Source organism: Bombus affinis, chromosome 7 (genome assembly GCF_024516045.1).
Source record: "Bombus affinis isolate iyBomAffi1 chromosome 7, iyBomAffi1.2, whole genome shotgun sequence".
In the NCBI taxonomy this organism is placed as follows: domain Eukaryota; kingdom Metazoa; phylum Arthropoda; class Insecta; order Hymenoptera; family Apidae; genus Bombus; species Bombus affinis.
The window spans coordinates 11,897,120-11,908,357 of NC_066350.1; the positions used below are offsets into that span (position 1 = coordinate 11,897,120).

Here is an 11,238-nt window from a genome sequence, read left to right on the forward strand (position 1 = left end):
ACATACGTGATTTCTTTTTTCTTTTTTTTTTTTTTTTTTTTTTTTTAATAAATTTACTTTCCCGTTTTATTTTGTTAGCGTGCATATTATGTACGTAATTTAAGAGTGATAATAAAACCGAGCAATAAGAATTTAATTACCTGCACTTTGAAATTAACCCTAGCTGTATAATCAAAGTATCTCACATTGTTTGTATCATCTCTGTGAAAATATCTCCTAAAGAACACGATCTACCCGCGATTAGAATTCAGCATATTTTTTCAATTTAGCTTCGGTGTAATTAGTTTTACTATACTCGATATTGTCAGATTGTTTATGACGAGTAAAATTTTTATAAATGGAACAGGTTTTAGGAGCATTTAAGATACAAATAATGTTCTAAAACTATAACACCACTGTATATATACATAGAATATGTAACCCATTGGAAAACAATAGTGATATTCTGATATTTCAAATATAATTTTGAATTTTAAAAATACCGCTATCATTTCCGCTCATTTATTCGGCATTTATTTTCGGCATTTCGCATTCCTTTTCTAATTGTATTAGCTGAAATGTCGATGCAACAGGAAGATATAAAAGAGAAAATATTGTTCAATAAAAATTTGTTATATTTGTTAACGACGATGACTATACTCTGGTAATGTAAACTATATACAAGGGAAATGTTTGCGACGCCAATGTAAGAAGAATCACTAGGGATTTTATGACTTCATGTTGGATGTAGGTAAGCGTTCTTTTCAAACTACGTTAATGCGTATTTGCAGTTTTGTTGAAGTCGTAATAAACGTAGTGACGTATGTTATTGTGTACTCTAAATAAAATATCATCGTTGAAAAAATATAGCTTGTACATTCTGGGAATTGCCTGCTCGTTGATTGATTTCAAGTGCAAGCATGTAAGTGTTGTATTGATTTTTTAGTTTGTAAATAACCTGTATAGAAACGTGATGATCGAGTAATAATCGTCTTTATTAAAAAATATTTAACAACAAAATAGCAAAAAAAGCAATATTTGTAATCTCATATAAACATTTCCGGCATTCGCGGTAAATTTTACGATAGATGTGTATAGATGTGTTGTATAGAAAACTTACATTACATGATATCCTTGACGTTGCGTCTTTTGTTTCGATCAATAGATACGGTTTGATGTTTTATCTCTAGACCGTTACGTCATTACTTGTAAATACAGCGTAAGTATCGTTACGCGTACACAAGATATTTACCATAAATACTAAAGAAAACAAATTAATGCGTTTAATAATTGATACCACGAAATAGTAGCTCTATGCTCTGCAGTTGATTGAACAAAAATTCTATTTGTATAATTTTCTACAAAAGACGCTAGGCGCTAGGTGAGTGTGCGTGTATTAGTTGCGTCTGGTTTTTCAGACATAATATTTTTTATATTTCCAGATGTAATACTTATATGTGTATGTATACAATTGTTCATAATCATTCTTAAAAATGTTTTTTTTACATTAACTTAACCTAACTCTGCTAACACGGAGTCAAGATCTTCTTGGAGATTGATACTATCTTCCCGTTGTTTTACTAAATCATCTATCAGTCTGTCGACTTGTGCTTTGAGGAGGTAATTACCTTTTCTTAATGCAGCTAAACGTCCTTCGTGTTTCTTGGCTTGTTTCTGTTAAAATATATATACAATTAAGAGATTCTTATGTAACATGTTGTCGTATAACAGTTTGTATTACCTGTAATGTATTTCGTTGATCTTCCACAGATTGATCTTCATCTTCTGTTTCAGTTTCCTCATCTTCAGATTCTTCAGATTCTGATTCTTCTGATTCTGTTTCTTCTTCTTCCGCTTCCTCTGCATCTTCATCTTCACTTTCTGACATTAACTTTGCCATTTTATCAACTTCTTTCTGAAGATGTCTATATTTTTTCCTTTCTTCTTTCAACAATTTTTGTTGCTGTTTAATTTGATCTTTTAACGCGTGTCTTTCTTTTCTGGCATTAACAGCTTTGTCCCTATTTGATGAAATTGACATTAGTTTCTTTATTATATATTAAACTTTAATATATTATTACTCACCTGAAATTTTTAATCTTGGTTGTCAAAAGCTTAATCTCTCTTTGTAACCGTTTCTCTGCTGCCTTTGGATCTTTGTCATCTTCTTCCTCTGAATTTTCTTCTTCCTCTTCTTCACTTTCACTCGGTTCTTTTTTGTCTATACTTTTTTGAGAAGCTATTTTTGCTACATCTTTTGCACTTGGACAACCAGCCAGTGCCATTCCTGAAACATTGTACCAAGCTGCTTCGTGGCCATCATCTGCTAGCTCAATTATCGGTACAGGCTCTAACTCTTGCTCTAATTTGCAAAGCGTTTAATAAAGAAGCAAAATTAGTATAAGCATAAGCAGGTTTAGTACTATTAATGAAAAACTAATAACAAGTCAGATCAGACATTTAGTTTTTCATTAAAAGTTTTTGTTATGCATATTGTTAAAATATTTCTAAGATTATGATTTTTTTTAGTATTACGTATATAATATGTGCAAATGATCTTAAGTAGAAATGAAAGTTAAGTAGCCTAGTCTAAGTTAAGTAAGTTAAGTAGGTGTAAATATTGATTGGCTTGTACCAGCTTTCATTCGTTTTTCTAAAGCAGCATACATCCTTCTCATTTCCTCCAATTCATTTCTTAGTTTGTCTCTTTCGTCCGAGACAATTTCATATTCTTTCTCAAATTTCTCAGCCTCTTTCCTTGCTTGCTGAGCGTCCTTTTTCAATGATTCTGTTATTTGCTCGTCGTACTTCCTTTGTTCTTGCACGCTTTTCTGAGATTTTGCATGGTCTACCTCGGCTTCAAGATTTAAAATCCTTGCCTGTAGGAAACATCAAGGAAAATCAACAGATTGTCGCCGTTTTTTCCGACGATACTCTGGCTTAACAATACTTTAAGAAACGTACTTGTAATCTTTTGTTCTCCCTTTCTAATGCCTCCTTATTTCTAAGTTCAAGCGCAAGCATTTGTTTAGTACTTTGTAAGTCATCCCTTACGGCATCAATATCGTCCATGTCATCCGAAATAGAGTCATCCGTGGGTTCTTCAGACTTTTGCATTTGCTCCTCTATCGTTAGCTGCCTTCGGAATTTCCTCAAGCCCTCTAGCATTGGTCTCGATCGATCATTGGTCTGTACTCTCTTTAATTTTACACCTTCCTGAATCTGCTTCAGCAATTGGTTATGCATGTTCGATTTTTCAGATTCGAACACAAAGTGTGCCTTCCCTAGTTAGAAACACTCAATCAGTACAACTGACACACGTACACCGTTTATAATAAATACAATTCAGAGACAATCTCCATGATTCCAGCCTTAAAGTTCATTTAGGGGATAAAGGAAATAGGAAAAAGAGGTATGTCGATAAAAACCCACTAAACACGAAGACAACAGTTAATTCAACGATAATAATATTATTAAACTACAGACGAGAGGGGTTCTCTTCTAGGAGAACGGGATCAGAACAATAGCTACTGTGTGTACTACAAACAGGTCATATCACAGTTTAGAAACAAAAGCTGATCGAATGAAAGCTTATTAACAATTTAATTGATTATACTCGTACGAGCCCCTTTAGATCGACATTCGCAAGGGTAAAAAGAGGGTTCAAGGGGTACGTAACAAAACAAAAGGGTTTTCTACTAGCGACTAATCGACAAACACGGTGAAATCGGTTGCTCGTTCCAAAAAGTATCACCCAAGGGAAATCTGAGTAGAATCGAAGTTCGATCGACGATCACCTGCTGGATCAGCTGTAACCTTGTTCACCCTTTCGATCAAGGGCGCGCTTCTGTCATTGCATTTCACGTGTCTCAAAGGTTTTCCGCTTTCCACTTCCTTCATCATGCTTGCCCAGTCAGGACGTTTCCGTGGTCTCTGTTTCAACATTTCCAGTTGTTGTTGTTGCGTGTCGTTTAGTGGCGGAAGATCTTTCAAGATCGTTCTACTCGGAGGTGGTGGCGGAGGTCTTGGAGGTGGTGGTGGTGGGATCGCTGCCCTCGACGAGCTTTTTGATAATGTCGGCGCTCCTATTTATACGAAAATTTTATTTTTATCCTGACCGAATGGTATCGCAAATTTTCGTGCCTTTTATTACGTTTGATAGATGATCATTACTGCGAAGAAAGTTAAATAATTGAAAACGTTTGTTACGTTTAACATGATATACAACTGTCGTGTTGGCTCGATATAAAAGATATCGATTAGAATAGATCTGATAATTTTTTGTCGTTTATGACAATATTACGAATGTTTATGGTTTATGGTTAAGCTTTGTCTTTACGGAGAGGATCATGCCGTTACCTGTAGTGCTCTCACTCTTAGAGAGAGGTATCGTGTCACCTCGAGATCGGGACCTCTCGATTCGAACCTGTCGTTCGAGCTGTGGCCTCGAATTTGGCTCTTGTCGTCCATTCTCGCGAAGCTTCGTCGGTGCCGGTTGACTGCTCGTATTCTTCTCGCTTTTAGGCTGTGACGGGATTATTGTGATCTTGCTCTGTTTACGTGGCTGTGCTTCCGCCGAGGGCTTCGCTTCTGGTTTCGATACACTCTATAAACCAATAAACACTTTTATTTCTCTCTTTTGAATTTTTTATCATTTTATCAATATCACCTTTTATCAAGATTTTCACTACGAATTTTTCCCTCTTCTATAAAGTATTTTATCAAAGTATTTTCTTATCCCTAACGAACAATACTTCGTAGTGTGTTTGTACGTTTTAAAAATATGCTTTCCACTTCTTTCACGTTTATTCTATTTTCATCTACTCGAAACGTTTTTCGCGAAGAGTCTAAAAATTACTACTAATTATCGTACTAGTAATATTTACGTGCCAATCGGCAGTCGTCGCGTACTTAGTTTTTCGATTACAATCACTTTATCGTTCACGATCGACGAATATTTATATTCGCAGCAGCCTTGTATCTTGGATCAGCCTGTTGGCAATTACTCGCAGTACTCGTTGATTATGACGCGTGGTAAAAGGAAGAAAATGATAGTACGTGGTGCGTGCCGCGAAAGATAGTCGTATTGGAAAATAGATAAAAAGAAAAAGACCGTACTCCCCCACCTAGTATGCTTCGTTCCTAAAGAAAGAAAGTCTCGAGAATTCTCTTGGCAAGTATCGATGTTCGTTCGGTCGTCTTTAAATAATCTAATTCGCACTTGCTACGCGATCGTTTTCAATCTAGAAACTTCGATCATTATTTTTCACGATATCCTATTGTTTCTTCTGTTTAAAACGAATGTACTACTTCTTTGTTGATGCTAATCGTTTTATGAAAGAAAGTTGAAGCGCGGATGGGAAAATTGGGACGATTATCAGAACATGGAAACGTGCAGATCTTTAGAGTAGAATTTGCAAATCCAGCACAACTTATCGGTATATTTACGCAAAACCGTAATATAAACTCGTTAAGAAACTGGCGGAAGACGCAGCTGGCAAGACAGTTGAAATAGAAACGCGTGTTCTTTAAATAATCGTGACCCAGAGGCTTATATGCGAGGACCCGTAAGGCTAGCCTTCTCTGTCTGATCGTGCTTGTATCGAGAAAATCAAATTAATTCAATCCCTTTGATGTCTCATGTAGGCACGTGTACGAACAGCTTGACGATTCTAATAAATCTCCGTTTAATTATATTAAAATCCGATAATCCATTCGCATAATTCGAACTTTAAAACGAATCGATAGGTCTCTATCGCGCGAGAAGCTCGATCATATTACCAATCATGGAATTAAAAACTTCCTTATCTATCGTATTAAACGTTTGCGATTAAAGAAATTCTAGAGCAAACGGAATATTTATAGAAAACAGTTTATTTTTGTATTATGTTAATTGGATTATTCATAGATATTTTTGGAATTTCTGAATTTCGCATTTGTTGGAAAATTTTCAACTTAACCGTTCGATAGAAAATTTCGTATGCGCTTTAAAAATATCGAGACGTAGCGAAAGTGATCGCGGATTTCGTAAATTGCGATCGAACTTGTCGATGATCTAACTACTCGCGACAGTTGTAAACAATAGCGTGACGCGAATGATCATGACGTTTCCACGTGTCTTTGGAACTTCGAACATCACGTTTCTCGCGTTTTCGCATGATCGAGGATCCATTCGTGTTCGGTCGTTTCGCGTGGCCCATTGCCAAAATATCAAAAGTACGCGTTTTCGAATCGTCGCACGACGAAAAATGCAAATAAACAAAAGTACGATAACTCGGATGATTTGCATAGGTGGCGTAGTTGATTTACACACGTACAGAAGCGCATACAACGAATCGTAAATATTTCCACAAATTAGCTGCTCACGGTTTCTCCAAGTGTAATTTCATATTTCTAATAATAATCGCGCTACGTTGTATAATTCAGATGCAACGCCCTTGTAAATTTCTACTTGTCGAAATGATTATACGCGAGAACTTGTTACTCGACACCCACGCAAGTTATTAATAGCGAAGCCTGGTGACTTTGAAACCTAATATCTGAATGGAAAAAGACTGCACAAGGCGGGCCTGATTCTTCGTCGTTTCTAGTAGCATAAGTCCGTATTTGATCGGACAATGAGCTAGCGCCCTGACGATCCCGAAACCAGACGAAAAAGCAAATTGAACCGGTGAACGTGTAATTTGTTTGAAATAAATTAAAATTGGCTTTTGCCGATAATTCTTTCGTATTGTTCGATAATCCGTTTGATCGTGTGTTAAAAGTCGACGATGACAAAGTAAACTGAGAAAAGAAAGACTCACTTTTAAAGTAACTTGGGTAAACGGAGGTGGTTCCTCGACTTTTGATTTCGAATCTCTTCTGGAATTGAGGGTCCAGGGTGCAGTAGGCATAGGTAAAGGTGACGGACCATCTTTGACCCAGGGCGGCCTGAAGGTGGTCCTCTGCGGTGGTGGTTGACCACCGGCACCAGGCATTCTTCTTTATTCTGTCACAGGGTTCTCTTCTCGTCTTAGCTTCGACTTTTCTATCGACTTCCACCTGTCGATGGAATTAGACAAAGAGGCACGGGGATCTGTGTATCGGCTCTGGGCGTGCGTAATGACGAGGATCCTCTCGAGGACGTGTACGATGCGCCACTGACGGACTCCTGGACGACGAAATGAAAAGGTGGGGATCGGTTTTACGTGGGAGAGCCACGACCCACTTTCCTCGAGACGTTTTACACTCGGGAAATCTTCCGGATTATCCTCGCGGTTCACTGGTCCCGTTGGACCTAAGCGAAGAAATCTCGCGACCGAATTAGGATCCCTTTTAGATCTACGAACGATTGATCCTCGCCAACGTCGACAAGAGGAATTACCGAAGAGCGAAGTGGTTGAGAATTTTTGGGAGTCTGGGAAAGATTGAGACCTGGACCACACATCAGGGCCACGACTGCACCTCCCTAACCGCGTGATATTTTCGTCGACGTGACGTCACAGAAAGACGCAAGCTCGAAATAGAAGACGGTCCTCTTCTTCTAGGATGTTTTCGGTGACTCTCTCGGTTGAAACGCCTCTTCGCTTGATCCTACGACGTATCCCACGTCTGTTTACGATGCATCCGTGTGCCGATCGACACGAAGGTCGGATCGATCATCGCGCACGTTCACGAGATGAACATCGTTCGATGAATCTGTTCGACCTACTAACGCTTTGCCACTTTGCGCGTCGATGATATGATAATCGGATAATAAAGACGATATGTAATTATTTTTTATAAAATATTGTATCATCGATAAAACGAAATTTCTGCACCAATTTGATCAATAAAACGTTGCCATCGCTCTATTCAATGATTCATTAAATCTTGTTTTTTTCCAATCAGATTCGAAATATTGTCAAGAGATCATCAACAGAAGCTTGTCTCGTGTTTAAAGGGTGGGACGATATCGAGAGAGGCAATACCAGCTAGCTGCGCAGAAACACAACCAGGCGTTGCTCAAGCACGATTATTACCAACAAATCGCGAGATACTTCGAACGAGAGTGCCGAATCGCCAAGCATTACGATTCTTGGAATTATAGGAATTTAGACCCCAAAGGTGAGCTCGAGAAGGCTAAAAAAGCGGAAAGGTTACATGTCAGAAGGAACAAATTGAGAAATTTGTTGAAGGAGGAGGATGAGACGTACAGAAGGGAGTTGGAGGAACGAAAAAGAGTAAAAAGCCGCGAGGAAGAAACGTCGTTAGAGGCTTTGAGGCAAAAATTACGAGAGAAACGAGCGGAACAGAGTCTGTATCTACCTAGAACTTGTCGAAGATATCAATCTTACTTCGTCTGTCCCAAAGAATCAACCAATACGGGTTGGGACACTCTCAGAGGTACCAATCTTCAATATTCTCGCGCTTACAGAGATTCGATAAACGTTGTCCGTCCAATCGATCAAAATTTTCGTCGTAGAGGCTCGAAAATGACCGAAGATAGCAATAAGACCTATCGCGAGCAAGAAATTGTACAAACGGAACCGGAACCTTTGCGCTATCCTGCGTATCCAGGATATTCGTACCACGAACCTGGGAGACCTGTTTCCAAGTATTCGGCCCGTTATGCACATAGAAGTTTAGAAAATACTAACATGAGAACTAACGAATCTGACGATAACCTAAGTAGTCCGTCTCCGGCTTCTGGTTCGCCAAATAGAGAAATTCCTCCTCGTGTAGACGATAAAGTGTCCACGACAGAACTAGATAACAAACAAAACGATTCTAAAAACGACACATTAAGCGAAAGTAGTCCGTTCAGCCCGAAAGATGAAGAATCCAAGAATCTCGCTGAACAGGATGATATTTCCAATCAAAAGATCGATCAAGATAGTGTGGATACATGTAAGGTAGAAAGCTCGATAAACAAATATAATAACGACAGAGATCAAAACACAGAAAAGAAGGATACTCGACAGTTCGAAGTTGAGAAAACCATGCCCTGGTTGCGAATGATTCCCGAGGACAAGAATCTCTCGAGGCAGATGTTCCTTTACTTGACTCACAAGGAGCTGAAATCCAAGATCGAGGACATCAAGAAGAGGGAGACGCACGCGTGCAACAAGCAGTGTTGGGACGAGGCTTTGCGGCTGAGGGATATGAAGAATAGGCTGGAACTAATTCGCGAAAAGAGGATGTATCATACGGAAAACCTCGATTTGGACGAAGAATCGAGAAAATGGGGATTCGTCAACATCGATAAGAGGGAAGCGGAACTTCTTCAACGAGAAAAAGTCTGTACGGATTCAACAATGTACAGGTAAATTTTAACAAATTACAATAGTAGATTCGTTTGATTGTTGGAAATGTTATTTCATGACCGTTGGTGATGAACGAGATTATTCGACTATAATGTACATAAAATTATATATGAACGAATAGAACTCAAAAATATTTATCCGCAAATATATTGTAAGTTCCTTTAATGTTCATCCGATGACCAGATTTGGTACAATATCGCTATGTGACCGTGAACGATGTTAAGGGTCTAGGACGACAAATAGCATCTCTCGAATTAGTCGAGATTCGTCGATGTTGCAACCGAAAGCCGTGACTCATTCATGTCTCTCTCTCTCTCTCTCTTTATCTCTTGATGTACACTAACCGCTTACACGCATCGAGTGTTTCGTAAATACGTGCCAAGGCGTTCGTCATCCTGTACGCCTTACGTTCGGTCCTCGATAGATCGCAAATAGGTGGTCTACGATGGAGTCTCTAACGATAAAGACGCGAATGGTACAAGGATAGATGAGTGAAAACATAATAAAAAAGAATTGGGAAGTCGAGTTATAAGTAATCCTGGATCATAAGGACGAAGAAAAGTACTAGAATTATTTTATTGTAATTTTTTGGTAATCTTTAATAATCTTTGTTTTTGTATACATTATTTTTTAGTGAAGACGCAAAGGCCATGTGGAAAAAATGGGTGCACGAAGATGAACAATCCGTGATCAAGGAGGCTCTGGTGCGAAGAGAAAATTTGATGGACAAATTGGAAAAAGAATGGCAGCGCCTTGCAATTCATGAGAAAGAAAAAATTGCACAATCGTACCAGATTGTAACGAATGATTCTGCTCTACAAGAGGCGCCTAAACTAGCTGCAACTGCTAACGCGGCTAAAATGAAATCGATCTCCAGTTCCTTGAATTAGACCATAAATTGTATTTTATATTTACTCGTAGTTCATGATTTTCTGCCTACAGTGACAGGTACTGTTGGATATATTTGAAGAAAATTTAGAGAACTCATTCAATTATAGTAAACTATAGGTAAAAAGATAAAAATACAAAAAAATAAGATAAAAAGGAAAGAGATATGTTTAACAGTTTACAGCTGTTAAACATGATTGAAGACTGATTATATTTTTATTAAATTCCTGTTGCGTTAAAAAAGTATTACATATATTGAAATTGTGCCTAATGATTTCGTGTATTTTTCAATATTTTAAATGATTGTAAAATGGACGGTATAGAACCATTACATACTTGTAACAGTTGCATATTTAATTGCATTTTTATTTCAATCTTATCATTTTTATTATCTCTAGTCGTTTTTGTGTTGCCAGTATCACAATATCGTTGTTATCTACTACTCTTTACCGTCAATTCCAATTTATAATTCACAAATGTTTATGACGATATTTTATTAATGAGATTACTGTACGTTGCATTATTGTCTTGGAAATAAAATGAACTTGGAAGTAACGGCGCATTTTTTCTATGTTTATAATTTGAAAAATCTAAATTTTACTAACTATATGTATAATGTAGAAATATATCGACTAGGGTTTTGGCCAACTAGTCGACTAGCCAATTGGCTCCCAAGAAGCCGATTAGTCATGTCTGTTAATCATTTTCAAATATCATTACAAAAGGCATCACATTTATGATTATTTAGTACTACGAATACAAAGAGAAAATTTGTTAACATATATTTATTTTATTACATCTTGTTTCTTCGTTCTAAAGAGCTTTTTCTGTTATGATAAAAGTTGAAAATAATGTCCAAAGTTCCTAGTTAACTGGTAACTATTTCGCTTATTTCAATGAATAGTAATTACTATATTGAATTTTGTATGTAATAATTATGTAACATTTAAATATATATCTATAAGTAAGTAGGTATACTACATATTAAAAAATAGTAAAACTATGCCAATGACAATGAAGAAAGAATATTATATATATTTTTATTTTTATGCCTTATCAAGTTATTAGTAATACTAAAAATTTAAGG

The 11,238-nt window shown here is 37.2% G+C and overlaps 2 protein-coding genes across 8 annotated transcripts; one reads left to right on the forward strand and one right to left on the reverse strand.

Moving 5' to 3' along the window:
* Positions 1-739: 739 nt before the first annotated feature.
* On the forward strand, positions 740-10,706 carry LOC126918972 (uncharacterized). 6 transcript variants are annotated; one of them, XM_050727612.1, is made up of 4 exons: positions 740-901; positions 6,977-7,149; positions 7,901-9,262; positions 9,898-10,706. In XM_050727612.1, the coding sequence occupies exons 2-4, from the start codon at positions 7,142-7,144 to the stop codon at positions 10,151-10,153; spliced, it is 1,626 nt and encodes a 541-aa protein (XP_050583569.1). In that variant the 5' UTR covers positions 740-901; positions 6,977-7,141; the 3' UTR covers positions 10,154-10,706. The 6 variants fall into 6 exon arrangements, with proteins under 6 accessions (XP_050583569.1, XP_050583571.1, XP_050583572.1 ...); XM_050727614.1 differs by having other exon boundaries at positions 6,996-7,149; XM_050727611.1 differs by lacking the exon at positions 740-901 and adding an exon at positions 933-1,360.
* LOC126918960 (glutamic acid-rich protein) lies at positions 954-6,956 on the reverse strand. 2 transcript variants are annotated; one of them, XM_050727587.1, is made up of 8 exons: positions 6,783-6,956; positions 4,339-4,585; positions 3,777-4,064; positions 2,944-3,263; positions 2,615-2,858; positions 2,065-2,266; positions 1,721-2,000; positions 954-1,653 (listed from the first exon to the last, which is right to left on the reverse strand). In XM_050727587.1, the coding sequence occupies exons 1-8, from the start codon at positions 6,954-6,956 to the stop codon at positions 1,492-1,494; spliced, it is 1,917 nt and encodes a 638-aa protein (XP_050583544.1). In that variant the 3' UTR covers positions 954-1,491. The 2 variants fall into 2 exon arrangements, with proteins under 2 accessions (XP_050583544.1, XP_050583543.1); XM_050727586.1 differs by having other exon boundaries at positions 2,065-2,341.
* Positions 10,707-11,238: the final 532 nt, after the last annotated feature.